Source organism: Pholis gunnellus, assembly GCF_910591455.1.
Source record: "Pholis gunnellus genome assembly, chromosome: 8".
NCBI lineage: Eukaryota > Metazoa > Chordata > Actinopteri > Perciformes > Pholidae > Pholis > Pholis gunnellus.
Window position 1 is genome coordinate 12,717,994 of NC_136534.1, and position 15,942 is coordinate 12,733,935.

At 44.1% G+C, this 15,942-nt stretch overlaps 1 protein-coding gene across 1 annotated transcript in view; it reads right to left on the reverse strand.

The window, feature by feature from the left end:
- Positions 1-1,415: 1,415 nt before the first annotated feature.
- The window catches only part of lars2 (leucyl-tRNA synthetase 2, mitochondrial), a 31,013-nt gene continuing 16,486 nt past the window's right edge, over positions 1,416-15,942 (reverse strand). Inside the window, exons 11-21 of the mRNA XM_079164736.1 lie at positions 15,346-15,461; positions 14,923-15,206; positions 11,103-11,201; positions 8,342-8,479; positions 8,157-8,260; positions 7,458-7,637; positions 7,056-7,225; positions 5,627-5,704; positions 5,355-5,466; positions 4,341-4,468; positions 1,416-2,596 (exon numbers count right to left, since the gene is read on the reverse strand). Of these exons, the coding sequence (XP_079020862.1) occupies positions 2,417-2,596; positions 4,341-4,468; positions 5,355-5,466; positions 5,627-5,704; positions 7,056-7,225; positions 7,458-7,637; positions 8,157-8,260; positions 8,342-8,479; positions 11,103-11,201; positions 14,923-15,206; positions 15,346-15,461 (1,589 nt within the window). The 3' untranslated portion in view covers positions 1,416-2,416. The remainder of the gene's footprint in view (positions 2,597-4,340; positions 4,469-5,354; positions 5,467-5,626; positions 5,705-7,055; positions 7,226-7,457; positions 7,638-8,156; positions 8,261-8,341; positions 8,480-11,102; positions 11,202-14,922; positions 15,207-15,345; positions 15,462-15,942) is intronic.

Below are 15,942 nucleotides of genomic sequence, written 5' to 3' on the forward strand. Positions count from 1 at the left end.
TGGATTGACATTAACGGATTTCACAGCTCTGGCAGATAAAAAGCTTATTTTCATTCCGAAAAGGTCCAAATGACTAACAGACTGTATCTATGGAGATGTACAGTAAATAAATGAATAACTTTGTTAAGTGTTTAGCTGGATCCCAAAAAACAATAAAAAAGGACCTGTGAAAATCTGCTGGTACATTGAGCTCACACACACACTAAAACAAATCCTTGGATGACCAAATTACCAGCATTGAGGTCAGCCTCTAAGATAATGAGCTGCAGCATTACTACGTCCCCCCCGAGAGGGTAGACGGCCCAGTCCAGGGACTCACCCGGTGCACTGGAGGGTGACCGTGACTGCTGTGTGCACACCACCCTTTTTATTTCCACCATGAAGTGTTTCTCAAGAGGAAGGGATTTCCTTTAACTCAGCAAAGACAATTTCATGCCGTAACTTACATCCCATGTGTAAGAGAGAGACAAAGGCCATGGTCAGAAGAGAAAGTGAGTCATAGTTCAATTCTGTTGCCTGTTCAATAATCCTAGTCGTCATGGAAACTGCAGCGCTGACAAAAAGTGTTAACCCTCTGAACCCTGAGCAGTTTTGGGACGTTTTTAGACTCTGCGGCCTCGTTTTTTTCACTGCAATGTATCAGTCATGCATCTCTATGGAGGCTCTACGCGCTATATTCATTGAACTATATACACCTAACATGTGTTTTGGTGTGTTTTTGGTGTTCAGAGGGTTTTGGACTCGTGACGAAATTACTTATAAGAGGAAATGCATGAGTTCAGCTCAGACCTCCTTTGGTTGAATTACACTGTTAAGTAGTATGCTACTTATCTATGTATTCAAAGCCAAGGTGATAGCAGTCTGTAAATATGTTCCTGGCATTTCTGACCGATCTGAAGTGACTACAATGTTTATCTTTTCAATGACATGGCAGCTTTACTGTTCAGGCCACTTCAGACTCATTTATTAGCTGGTGTTCGTAGCACGAGAGTGGAAGGGAAGGTGGGAAAATAATACCTGACAACAATTATTTATATATTATATACAGCCTGCGTGAAAGAAAACAAGGCTCACAAAAATGACCCCTCTATCTATGTCTAGTACTTGCTGTCTTGTGCTGTTGCAGCATCTGGTAGAGATCAAATTCACAGAATCTGAGACAATACAGAGAACAACTAATGCAGCGTTGGCTTTTTGCTCCCCTCCTCTTATTCCTGGTTTCTCTTCCTGTTATTCTTTCTCTCCTGTGAGCCTTTTCCTGTCACCTGATGGTTCAGAGATGGAGCATAGAAATATAGAACAAAAAGTTAGGTTGGGGGGGGGGGGGTCAGCAATGAATGTTCCGTTTTTTTGTTCTATCCACAATGTTTTTTATTCATGTAAGAAAAGCAAACCCTCTATCACCTCACATAATGTGATACAGCAGGATTTGTATCAGTCACAAGCTGACCGTCATACTATAAAAATAACAGCCCTTCTTCAAACGGAAGCTGACCTTGCGAAACCGACACGCATATCTCACTTTTCAAAGAGTTCACATTCCTTTATCTTCATTCACACACTGATCCCAGACAAAATATCACACTTTTGTTCAGCAGCTATCGAGAATCCTGGTTTACTGGCAACGTGGGCACTGCGAGTGCTACCACATATCAAAGAAGTGCTTACTCACCAAGCCATTAAAGATAGGCCAGTGGGCGTGCACATGGATACATTTCAGTGCCGATGCCTGACTCATGTTGACCCAATGCTGAGACAGAGACGCCGAGCTGATTAATAAGCACAGTGCAGCCACGAAATAGTGGGAAGCTACAAAATCCCAATCCACATGAGGCTCTTCGGTGACCTACAATACGCCCGGTGATGGCGACGGGGTTCACGGAGCACAGTGGCGGGTCCAGAAGCCAAACGTGTATCCGTGTATGGCGCTCAGAAGAGATCAAAAGCAGCAGCAGAGGTAGAGACAAACACCGATGAGGCAGATCTGGACTGTGCGACTCAGCTGAGACATTACGCAGATGGGAGACGGAGAGGTGTGAAGTTATGGTTCCTGGGTGCGATGCTGAAAATGGTGTTAATGGAGAAAGGAGGAATCTGATGGAACACTGTAATCTGAAGTGGTGTTTGGGTTTATTGTCAAGAGGGTCTGACTAAACGAGAGGATGGTCTGACAGAGACAGGTGCCTAATCTCTCTCGATGTAAAGAGACAAGAAATCCCACAACAGCGAAGTATAAATAAAATATCTTTTCGACATATTTACATTGAATTTGTGACAGTTAATATAAACAGACATTCACTTCGTCTTAATTAATATAAAAGTCACCCTCTTTTGTCTCTCTCTCTTTATGAGTCAATGATTGACAGTTGTTCACAACCATCTAGAAGTAACAAAAGTAGCGTTGAATGCCCAGATATCACTCGTCAACGAGGAAGTTGATGAGGGCAGTCCTGGGGGAGAGGATGGCTCTCTTGATGCTGCGGTCGCCAAGAAGCTTCTGTCCTAACGGACTCTCCACGATGAGCTGCTGCACCCGCTCACAGTCTTTGGACACCTGCAGAGGCACGGCCACTGTCCCACAGGCCTTGTTGTTTATCTGAGGGTGAGAAATAGATGGGATTCCAATTTGTTCCCCTTGAAACAATTCTCCATCTGAAAGCAGTTCTGCCATGTCAGACTTTACCCAAACTCTTCCTTCCTGGCATAAAAGGCCCAAAATAACAGACTCCACCTCTCCTTCCATATATATATATAGCGAACCCTTAAAACACATAGTTAGTGGTAGGTATGGGAAGGGCACTCACTCTTGTAATGTTCTGAAGTAAGTGCATGTGTGCACACAGTGAATGTGATCTCTGTTGTGTGTGTGTGTGTGTGTGTGTGTGTGTGTGTGTGTGTGTGTGTGTGTGTGTGTGTGTGTGTGTGTGTGTGTGTGTGTGTGTGTGTGTGTGTGTGTGTTTGAGAGAGAGAGGCCTCTCAGCCTCGGCCTCTCTTCTGGGACAAACCCAAGTACGTGATTAGAGGACAGAGGGAATCGAGGTTAACTCCACAGGGCTGAGGAAACCCACAACAGAGAGCTCAGTCTGAAGTAAAACCTCATCATCATCATCAAGCACTGGGAGCGCCAATATACATGTGTGTGTATGTGTGTGTGTGTGTGTGTGTGTGTGTGGAGACAGGGTGTATGGGATTTATGACTCGTGTGTGAGAGATGAACAAGAAGGGAACATGAACAAAACAAGAATCCAAAGATGAAAATGTGTAAAGGAGCATCATTTTCACTCCCATGTTACTTTCATTTCTGTCTCGGGCTTTCTTGTCTCTCTGTCAGAGTACAGAAGGACAATCCAACCAGTGAAAGACAGTCAACTCACTGTGTTTTGCTATCATCACAACTCTTGTAATGTTCTGAAGTAAGTGCATGTGTGCACACAGTGAATGTGATCTCTGGAAGTGGTTGTAAAGTAATGTAAAAGTGTGTGTGTGTGTGTGTGTGTGTGTGTGTGTGTGTGTGTGTGTGTGTGTGTGTGTGTGTGTGTGTGTGTGTGTGTGTGTGTGTGTGTGTGTGTGTGTGTGTGTGTGTGTGTGTGTGTGTGTGTGTGTGTGTGTGTGTGTGTGTGTGTGTGTGTGTGTGTGTGTGTGTATGCGGGTTCTTTCTGGGGATACAAACCTCTAACGGTCAGATTAAAGCTGTTTAATTAACTGAGTCGATATCCAGTTGAAGAGTGACGTGTGTGCGTGTCTGGGCGTTCAGGTGTAGTCATGTGTATGTGTATTCATTCATGTGCCGGTGTTAGCATGTGTGATGCATTCCCTCCACAGCTGGATATTCTCTCTGATTGTCTGACGCTGCCAAACCGAGGGCTTTCGATATTTGTGTGATTGAGCTCACGAGCATAAAGAAAGTCACAAGAAATGATGGTGAGAGAGTAACAGCGAGTGAGGAAAAACACGGCGGCTCAGTTACTGGCGTTTAATTATTGACCCACTTGTCTATTTAGCTTAAAGCATACCACTAGACATGCATACGCATAGACACACACACACAGACGGTAATCATAGACTCTCCGGGAAATTACAGACTATGAATGTAATCATGGACTGAGGACTTTAGATTTAAGGGTGGAGAGTTTGAGTGAAAACCGTAGTGGATGCAAGGGCTACCGTGAGTGAATATACCAATTAATGAAGTAATGTATAAATAATGATCAAAGAGATGAGGGAAAACCTTTTGTGTTTCAAACAAAAACATAAGAGTTTTGTTTTTTTAGCTTGATGTTTCTTTGGTCTGGCTGAAACAGTTGCATGAGTTCGATGTGTGTGCTTGTGTGTGATCCTACCAGCACAGACAGCTCCACAAAGTCAGGGGCCTCCAGGTACTCGGGGTCCACAGTTGGCCAGAACTGTTGCAGGACGCCTCCTCCCCGCTGGAGGAGGCGGCTCAGGGGGTTTCTTACCTGGCAAAGACCTGTTAAGAGACCCGGGAGGACACATATGAGAATAATATCAAAAAATATCTGCTTTCACACCACTGAGATGGTTTCTTGTGCGGAGGCTCTCTCAAACAGCAGTTACACCAACTCAGCAAAGGGGTGGGGAGAAATACATGAAGGGAAAATAGACCAGAACAAAGCAAAAGGGTTGTCTTTTATTGAGCCAAAACAAATGACTGGAGACGGCTTTTATGTTTCCTTTATGTAGAGAAAGAGTTTCTCGATGAAGGGTCAAACAACACTCCACCATCCCGTCCCAACTCTCATTTAAACCAGCAAGACTAAAATATACAAACTGACTGAGTGCAGCAGAGGTCACTTGTTTCTCACTTTCATGTTCCCTTTCTAAAATTACACATGTGAGCACAAACAAAACGCACACAGTCTCTTCCTCCCAGAGGTCACCTGTCAGGTGGACAATGTGTTTTTCTGGAAACTCTTTTCTTTTAGCTGTGTAGAGAGAGCTTCCCAAAAGCTCCCAGCACTGCTTTCAGTTTCGTTTGATGGACCGTGGGTCTATTTCAGGTTGTATGGCTCTTGTTTGTCTGCGATGCATAAGAGTTACACAAATGAACATGTGTCACCGAGTTAACGGCTGTTGATTGCATCACTGCTGGGCGTTGGTGTTAGATAAAATGCACTGTCTAACTGAGGCAACTTCCTCTTACAGACAATAGAAATAACCTATTTTTACCACAAACCTTTGTCCCTGTGTCTGTCCAAAATCTCAATAATCACAAGGTGACCGCCATGATATTATGAGTCTAACATAAATCCATAAAATAAAAAATGAATGAACAGTATAGTACAAGTGTATGAGTGCTGAATTAATTATTTTTGAATAATTTGCAAGTCACCAACCTGCCCAAAGTTCAGAAGCCAAGTGCGGAGCCATTGGTGCCGTCATCAAAACCATCGCAGCCAGAGCTTCCTCAAACTCCACACTGTGCTGCACCACCCTGACCGTCGCACTCTGAACACACACACACACACACACACACACACACACACACACACACACACACACACACACACACACACACACACACAGTAATACAAATGTCATTTCCAAAGTGTGAGAGCCAACAGTGAACGTGACATCTTTACTTCAAGGTGCCGGAGGGCTCACTCACACTCAGTGTGTTGGTAAGTCCCATCAGTCGAGAAATGGCTGCGTTGAAGAGGAAGTCGTCTGTGAAGTGAGATGTCACCTGAAAACACAGGTAACACAGTTTTGGTTACTTGGGCATGTGGACTGTCTGTGTCATGGAATAACTTTGGGTCTGCCTCTGACGAATTATGAGGAAACAGAACCACCGTTCAATATAACATGAGAAGATCTTTAACCCTGCCAGCACGCAGACTGATATTACTAAATTAAGTTCTACCAGATCTGGCAACCCCTTTTCGACCGCTTCAATAACAGTGTAGCTACTAATCCTTCCCACAAACTGGCCTGGAGTAAACAAGATTCACAAGAGCACTATCAACATATTCAACATCCACTTACTTCTTTTCTCTCACTCCATTATTGTAATTTATTTATTTTGATACATTTTGCTGTTGCCTTTATTTTAACTGAACTTTAGGTATTATACTGTAAAACATTGATGTGTTATATTTCCATTTCTATTTTTTTTTATGTCGTCTTAAAGCCTGCACTTAAAATATTTCTTCCTATATTACTACGGTATGTTTCCCTTTGAAAACCCCCCAAAAAAAGAGTTTAAACAAAACAAAACAAAACAATGAGAGGCCCAAAAGAGGAGCCACTTCCCGTTATCACCATGTGAACCGGCTGAAGGCACACAGCATGTCAACATTGCCCTGCTTAGCCTTCTGGGAAGAAGAACCAGTTTAGAAAGGGCAAAGGGGAGGAGGAGGTCGATCACCGAGGCTTTTCTGAGGGACGGATCAAAAGACAGCCTTGGCTTTGGGGGCTTATGGCAAACAGCCAGAGGTCCTTTAAAAACACCAGCCCTGAGGGGCGGAGAGAGAGAATCAAACCTGGCAGCCAAAGGAGGCTATTTATAAAGTGTGAGAGGAGACGGAGTGGATCTAAAATCAATTTCCATTGCCTCCTTTCACTCTTGGGGTTTCAGGTTGCGATAGATGTTCAGCTATGGATGGAAAGACTGGAACTCAGGACTGTGTACTACAGCTGTTTAATGAGTGACATATTACCTTGAATGTTCTCATACCTTGCATCCTGAAAAAATATATCTGACAATGCATGGCAACATTGTAATAACAATCTATTGCAGTGTAAAAAACTAAAATATATATCTAAAACAGCATATTAAAAACGAGAACCACAGATAATTGGTACTATGGTACTAGCAGAGAAATTAAATTCAAAATAGACCAAGATGACAGCTCCAATTGTGTGATTCACTTATCTTATTGAAGGAAGACGATAATAACTTGCTGTGAAACATAGGGAGTTTAAATGTGGGCACATTACTGACCCCTACTGGTAATGACTGTAGCAATATCTAACTGTTAAATAATGTCACCATGAGCCATTGTCAGCCATTTATTCCAGGCGGTCTGAGACTATACCTCTTGAATAGCGTAGTTCTTGTTCTCCCAGATCTTCTTCGTCTCCGCCAGCTCTTTCTTTTTCAGCAGGGAGGGGCTGGGGACGTCTCCGAGTTGCCGAGCCCCCCTCAGCTTGGTCACCAGCTGCCAGAGCCGAGACTGCCATCGCAGGACACCAGGGAGGGCATCGGCTGAGGTGGCGAACACACACAGACGCAGAAGGAAAGGATATTACAATCTGACGTACTGTGGGAGACACGACGCCAGAATTTACTTCACTTGAAAACAAGAGATATTGGTTTCTTTGAGGAAACTATTCATGGCATATAGATAAAGCTAAATCTCACAACACCAACATGCTCTGACATGAGTTAATGATGCTAAATAATGACACATGGTGTTGGTGTAATCTTCACGGCTCACTCTTGACATTCCAGAGGATGTCCTGTTCAGGCGGTGCAGCGTAAAGGGTGTAGAGTCGAACTGTGTCCAAGCCGTACTGCTGCACCACCTCCTGGGGGTCCAGACCGTTGTGTTTCGACTTGCTCATCTTCTCCCATGTCACCTCAACACGACCACCGCCATGCACCACAGGCTCCTTATCTAGAATAGGGAGGTTAGGAGTCATGGGTCAGATATAGCTGGACAAAGTGTTTTATTTTTTTACTTTCATTGTTTCCTACCAGCTCCTGTTCGATCACAATAAGTCAAATACAATAGAAAGATCAGTCAATCTGAGTCTATGACAGCAGGATCTACTATTTATCCCGTTATCAATAGAGAGAAGCTGAAGCTCCTTGGGCGTGAAGCCAATTGTAAGAGACCTCTTACGTCTCTTCAAAAGAGTTGTTGTGATTTGATTTTGTTAAGAGTAGCTGGTGAACGGTTCATTCAAGATGGAAAAGCGACAAAGCACAAAACAAAGAGCTTTTAGCAGCACAACAGGGTTATTAGGGACATTGATTTAACTACACACTACAATAAAAAAAAACGAGAATGTTGTCATGACTCATTTGTGTTATCTGGCAGAGCCACGTGGAGGGAAGCCCTCTGCTCTCCTCACTCATCTCTTACAGATGTGTCACACTGCCAAACACCCTGCAGAGTCAGCAAGTTGTGTACCTGTGAAGTCTATTTCTTCTCTCTTTAGGTACCGGCCACTGTCTGCTAGTTTGAAAGTCTGGCCCTTGATCAGACCCTGGACCAGCAGCTTCCGAAAAGGCTCCCTGAAAAGACAGGAAGAGGATTCATTAACATACACACGTGAACGTGCACGGCAAACGCAGATAGAGCACGGTGTACCGTACCTGTGAGTGACAAGACCCTGATCCTTGCAGAAGTGACAGAGGAAGCGAGCGTAGTACAAGTGCATGACAGCGTGCTCCTTCCCTCCGATGTACACGTCCACAGGCAGCCAGTGATCCGCTAGGTGGCGCTCAAACGGCCTGGAGGGGAACAACAGGTTTGGGGGAGCTGTGTTGTGAAGCTGCCCTTTGAATGCATAGTATTAAGAGATACGTTAAAAATAAAAGCGTGAAAAGAAAAAATAAAGTCTGTATGCGGGAGACCACAAGATATACAGTATATTTTATTCTGCTGTTAGCCACGCCTAAGTATTTCACTAATAGATTGTATATTTCATTACTTTGAAGCAATTTTGAGTTTAAAAACACTTTGGAAATTGCACTTCATAATTAGGTTAACATTATCCTGTTCGACTCTGCAATTCAAATCATAGGCTGATATAATTCAAGAAGTATTTATATAGCCTAACGGTGTCACCATGAATTTAAATTGGCTATTGAATAACGCTGCAATATCAAAATGAACATCTCAAACTGCAAAACGTCATAAATGAATTGACGCCCTCCCGTTGCAGTCATCTATGGCCTTGATGTGGCGAGATGTTTTTCGTATCGAACCATTTCTTCGCTATTTCAGTGACAGTGCGACACTCGGGGAACACAGCATCAGTCGTTATTTTCCCCCATTCCTTGGCTTAAATTGGTCCTTTAATTCTGCTAACACGGTTACAGCTATAGACTTTCCTTGATGGATCGTCGAAAGCCCGACTTCGGTATAGGACATATGTGGCAGGGCACATGTTTACGCTGGTCATTTACTCAATTATATGAGGCTAGGTGCGTTTGCTAAATCTGACGTGGCACTCTTGTAGGAGCCCATCGTATGAAAAAAAGTAAGAGGAAGTTAAGAAACAAATACGAATATGTTATTGCATGAGGTCCATTGTTCTTAACCTGCACTTCCCAGAGACAAAAAGGCATACACTGATTTTTATCTGCAGATATAGTTTATGTAGATGTTGTTTTCTCTTTTCTAAATGATCCATGCTGCTTATATCAACTACTCCAACTAAATATCAAATGCATGACTTCCTCTCTCTCTCCACAGAGAATCTTTTTCTTTCCAGGAAACACAAACACTACATGTTTACAACAGCACTTGTAGGAGCTTAGGGGAGCTACTGTAGATATAAGCTTTCTATCTCGTGCTAGATTACAAGCCCTTTACTAATGTAGTTGTATTCTGCCAGCTCTACTTTGTGTCAATTGTTCATTACAAATAAAGTTTATTGTTGGATGAATCAGGAACTGAGAATACAGTTTGTCGATTTGACAACATGTTCTTAAACAACAATTTGTCACACGTGCACTAGTTGTTATGCGCTTTATCCACATAAACACACACTTCCTCTAGGGGGCAGGCTGAATCTGATACACAAGGATCCAGGGATGAAGTGAACAGAAGCATCCTGAAGACTCCTCTATCTCACTGGCTTCACAAAAAGTGGTCGAGTAATACGAGTTTCAAATGTGGCTATGAAGACTTCCTCTAAACACAGCTTCTTGTGTTCACAGTGAAGTATTTGTGGAGCAAAATCTAACAGGCGAACTGAGACCGGGCTGCTTCTTTCAGATTTTTTTATTTGATGTGTTGAGCCTGACTGGCATGATGGTCAGCGGTGGAAGGGATTTCACCTAAAGATACTTTTTTAGGGCAGTCTACTATCTCTGTGTGTCACCTTTCACACCAGTCATTACTCTCCTCTCCTCTTCTCTGCCTCTCTCCCTCCCTCTCCCTCCCTCTCTCTCTCTCTGGCTGATGGTGTCTCCGGATAACTGAGCCAGGGAAAAAGGTTATGAGCTCACAAGGCTGAAAATAATTTAGCCCAGGGAACTCTAATACATAACCACACACACACACACACACAAACACACACACTTCCATACAACACCCTTTTCCTATTTCCTTCCTCTTTCTTGGTACTTTCAACATCTCTCGCTTCCTATTTTCATCGTTTCCCCTTGTGCACAGAAGGCTCAGCATGCTCAGCAGGCTAACTGAAATGCACAAATGGTGTAATTGCCTTTTCTGTTGTGCCATAATCTGTCCCGCTAAGAAAAGTGATGGGGAGAACAGTCCCCCTCCTTTTAAAGCAGCTTTTCAGCTAGGTCAGGGCACTGCGAAATTAATCTCTTTTGTTGAGCTCAGGGTATCGCCGCGATCCCAGCAGGTGACAGCAGTAGCTCCATAATCTCTATTGGCAGGGAATGCAAACTCCAGGAAAAGTGTCTGCGTTTGTTTGTGTGTGTGTGTGTGTGTGTGTGTGTGTGTGTGTGTGTGTGTGTGTGTGTGTGTGTGTGTGTGTGTGTGTGTGTGTGTGTGTGTGTGTGTGTGTGTGTGTGTGTGTGTGTGTGTGTGTGTGTACACAGGCAGTATGTTTGAAAACGGGCAAGTGGGCATAATTATGTACTTGAGTACAACTACATAAGCGCATATAGACACATGCACACGTTGGTGTGCGTGTGGAAGTGGAATGTGTGAGAGAGGCAAGAGAGAAAATCAAGTTTCTATTGATATAGCAGAGATTTATTTTTTTTAATAGCTAAAAATAGATGCGTATCCGCCCACTGCAGAAGAAACAACCTTCTCTTCTTTTAATTTAAAGAAGATGCAAGAGGAAAAGTAAGGAGCTTGCATTTTGGTGGCGAGTCAGAAATGGTGGAAAAACAAGAGAGTGAAGTCTCAGGAGGAGGCTGTTCATACCTGTCTGGGTTATGAGGGTCTGTGTATCTAAAGTAATACCAGGCGGAGTCCACAAACGTGTCCATGGTGTCAGTCTCCCTCCTCGCTGGGCCCTTACATCTGAGACGGAGAGAGATAGCAGAGGCAGCACAAAAATCAATATTAGGTCCACAAATTAGAATGCGAACAAATGAACGATGTCTGTTTGTATGCTAAGTGAATTGGCTCATTGTGTGGTTTGTGTGTGAGTGTGAAGCTGGCTTCATCTGGATGTTTGAGGGGGGGGGGGGGGGGGGGGTGTCATGTCCCTGCAGAGAAGCCCAGCTGAGGCCAGACTGGCACCAGAGCCCTGTCCCTGTGCCCTGACTAACAGGCTGTGCTAACAGGGAACCAACTGGCGGGCAGAACACGCGATCATGTGTTTGTGTTGGAAATGCCACCTCGTGCTCCTCTCCTTCCAAGCCAAACAGCGCTTGGGTACGTAATGGAAATCTGCCAACTTCACTTTCACGATGGAGAAGAGGACGTTTGCAAAGACACGGGAAAAGAGAGATTTGTTTTGTTCAGATTTAAAGCACGTAATGAAAGCGGTGAAAGCGGCAGCTTTTGACTTTATAATGAGTCTCAATAGGGTAGGAATCAGTGTCCCAGAAAGACAAACAGAAGCAAAGCTCTGAGCTTCACTGAGTGCAACAGAGCAGGTATCGAATCCTGGACCTCGTGGGATGTCTCTGTTCAGTTTTACTCACACAAACATTCATCTCACAGTAAAAAAAGAAATAATTTAATATCACACTCACTAACACAGACGCACACCCCTCGACCACCTACCAAACCAGTCTATAATAAGGCACTGATGAGGAGGCATGAGCTGAAGGTTGCCTAGCAACAAGGCTAAGGTGTAGCAAGGTTAATATTTGGAAGCCGGGCGTTATCTCGCATGATAAAAACCCAGCAATATAACGAATCGTCACAAAAGAATGTAAAAAATACAAACGTCACAAAAGTTGTACAAAAGAAAACACCCGGCTCAAGCAGATGAGATTTGCCCCCTCCTCTCTCACACCAGACCGGCCAATCAGAGGCCAACTGTGGTCATTTGAACAGGCAGCTGGTCGGGGCCCACAGTCAGACTACCGAGGATCAGATTAGACAACACACAGAGGTGCTCCCTCTAAAGATGGCCAATGAAAGAATCCCAACAACAACAACAGTAGGTAACTCAATCTGAAGCAACCTGTATGCACGAGTATGTCGAGTGTGAATGTGTGTTCGCAGGATCAGCCAGAAAGAGCCAAAAGGCTCTCAAACAGATGAGCCAGGAGCGGCAGCTGTCCACCCCACGGACGGCTCTCTTCCCGTAGGAAATAGTCCTCCATCTGCTGTGCGGATGCGTGTGTGCTGCACTAACTAGATGGTTTCTCTCTCTTTACCTGTGAATTCATTGGAACAACACACACACACACACACACACACACACACACACACACACACACACACACACACACACACACACACACACACTTGCATGCGCACCTTCCGAGCTAGGCTAAGCCGAGGCAGGGATTCAGTTGGCAGGCCAATTTACAGCCCTGCAGAGGGTCGGAGAGACGAGATGAGCATTCAGAAAATGACTTGCTCAAGGACGAATGAAACTCTCATTTCTGCCGCCCGTCTCTCATCGACTGTGTTCCTCTCAAACTGTAATTGGACATGGTCGACGAGTGAAGGGAACAAATTTCCGCAGAAACTTAACAACGGAGGGGAGATGGGAAGAGAGGAGATAACGGCGTCTTGACGATTATAGCCATCAATCACCGCTGATGGGGAGGAATTATAGAAGCTTTGTGGAAGTGACTGAACACAATCTGATGACTTGTGCCATCTGCGACTGAGTGGGCCGTTGTTTTAATCAACATGGTGCCATGACGATGATTAGTCTCATTCAGAGAGGAATTCCCATGTCAGCGAGCGAGGGACTCGGCTGAGTAGGCATTCTGAAACATTTTCAACCATGTTGTGTGCAATTACGCTTCTGTACAAAAGGTTAATGTGCATGTTCAGAATTTATGTGTGTCCCACGAGGCACAGCTGGGTTATGTAACCCCCCCCATCATCATCATCATCATCATCATCTCATGCTGCTCCTGTCACAGATGCCTCTCATTACATTACCCCATCAGAGGGAAATTATTAATCACAGAATTCACAGGCTGGCTCAGCGCGCCGTGTTCTTGTAAAGCCGTCAATCCTCTCAGCCTGCGCCGACAGAGGGCTCATTTAGCCGGTGCTGGTCTCCTGACGATACACAGGAAGTAGGGAGGAGAGGCTTGGCACTGGAAAGGGTTTGCACATCATTTAGTTCTCACTCCACAAACACCGTCATGTCATTTCCCCTATGTGATGTCAAAAAGAAAAAAACACACCCTTCCCACATTCACTTGGACAAGACGTCTAAATTACTTTTAGAACAACACAGACGTAACTATTTTAAATTGTCAATTGTCACTTACAATCAGGGGTTTCCAATCTTTTTGGTGTATGACCGTGTAAAATGGAGGAATGCCTTCTTCTGACCAGTTTTCATAAGTTGTCATACGAGTTGTGATCAGATGACGTATTTTATGTTTTAGAACAAAATGTAAAAAAAATCTCTTCAGCTTCTGTTAACCACACAGACCTTATTTCAAGCAACTAAAAACCTGCTGACTTTGAGACGTGCGAACTGGAAGTGCAAAAATGCTGAGTCATTAACAGGTTTTTGGACTAATTCCTGGGATAGTGATAGACTGATAGTCGTATTTTTCGGAAGTATTTTTTGAAAGTGCCTGTCCTTTTCCAAACAGTTTCCAGTGATGTCTTTTCAGATTATTCTGTGCAAAGAACCGCCTGCCCGTCAGGTTTGCTGTCACACGCACGTTTGACGCGATATAAATTCCAGCCAACAGTTCCACACTATTCCACTGATCAACTGTCAAGAAAAACACACGAGGCAACACAGGCAATCCACTGCATGCATTTTAATATTAAGAGTCAGACCTCACAACCATCACAAGAAAAAAGTACATGAATGGTGATTATAGAATGAAAATATATTGATTGGCTATTAGTTTGACTCCCCTGTGAGAGGAGGAGACACAATGAGCTCCTACAGAAGAGCCTCTGACTCACAAGAGAGTCAAAAAATCAAACACGGTATTTTTCACATGATAAACATACGGAGTAACACTGAGGGTTTTCCTTGGGATGTAATATGTTGATGATAACAACGGAGAAGGCCATGTGGATAAAGCATAGACCTTTTCATTGCAATTATGTTGCTAGGGAAACAGCTTTGGTCAAAGTTTACTTCCTGTCAGCTTCTGCTTTAAACATTACAGGAAATACAAAGGGGCACAGTTGGGACTTCACCATGTGGGGTGAGACAAAGAGAGAGGCCTCCATGTAAAGTTGAACGCCTCGGCTGTGAAAACCGCGCCAAAAACCCCGTCAGGCGTCAAAAATCTCACCAGAACGTGAGATTTGGTTTGAACCACAACACTAGTGGCTCCTCGGACGAGCCCCACGGGATCCCGAGGGAGTCCCTGTGACAGGGCCAACACGTCACCAAGGCCATAAACACCGGCAGTCTCTGATCCCAGGGTGGTGCCCTGGTGTTATTAATCTATGTTAATAATCCTATTAATATCAATAATTCTATTGATATCAATAATTCAATTTTTATGCTTGCTAATAACCAAACCCACTTCTGTCAGATCGCAACAGCACATTTAAAATGGTTGGAAAGGTCTAAAAGTTGGTTTGTGTTTCAATAAAACAAATAAATGAAACGTGTTCTTACCTGGGACACTTGCAGTTGACCCAGTCATGAGCAGCCTCCAGCGGCGACGCACCCTTTCCCTTCAGAGACGGCAGCTTTGGTAATGTAACTGGTAAGTCCTCTTCAGGGACAGCAACTGGACCACAAGACCCACAATGCACTACGGGGATGGGTGTGCCCCAATATCTCTGCCTTGATATCAACCAGTCCCTGAGCTTGGAGCTGGTAAGGTGGCCGCCAATCTTCTGCTCGCTAGCCTTCTGGGTAATGGAGTCAAATGCCCGCTCTCTGGTGAGGCCTGAGAACTACAGAGAGAAGAGGACAAACGAGCGGTTCTTAATCAAGTTAAAGAGAGAAGCTGTAGTAGAGCTGCAGCAAAATCAAAGTTTAATAATCTTGAGTCGTTTTATCAATGTTGAGGTCATCGTCATCAAGTGTGCCGACCTCATCAGAGTTGATCAGCGTTTGTCTCCCGTCTTCATCACTTTTCAGCACAGTTGTCCACCTCAGATTCAGAGCTCTGGCCACAGACAGATCCTCCTCACTACAGTCTGGGATACCTGTCGGACACAGATGCAGCACGAATCCGTAACAGTAAAAAGACAATATGGACACGCACATAATCGATCTCTTGAGAGAGTAAAAAAACAAAACTCTCCTAGCATGTTGTGATGTGAATAATCGTTAACGATCCCTTGGGTTCCACCTCCACTCTGTGAGACAAACACCGACTGGTTTCACATCATTATGGCATCCACAATACCGCATGGTGAAGACATATCGTTATCATATCATGAGTGTCCATCTTCAACATGCTAGGAGTGTTGAGGCAGCATCTTTTGCACAATCAAATCCACAGAAAACGTGTTTCTGTTCCTCATCTTTATTTACATCTTCTCATTTTTGTTTGGTACAGATTTAATGAGGGAAAATCAAAAAGGGATAATGATTATTCATCTCATCAATGGACATCCTGTGTTCCCGTTTGATCAAGAGTCAGCCTCTGTCTATAATAACAGCTCAGAGATGAATACAAATGAC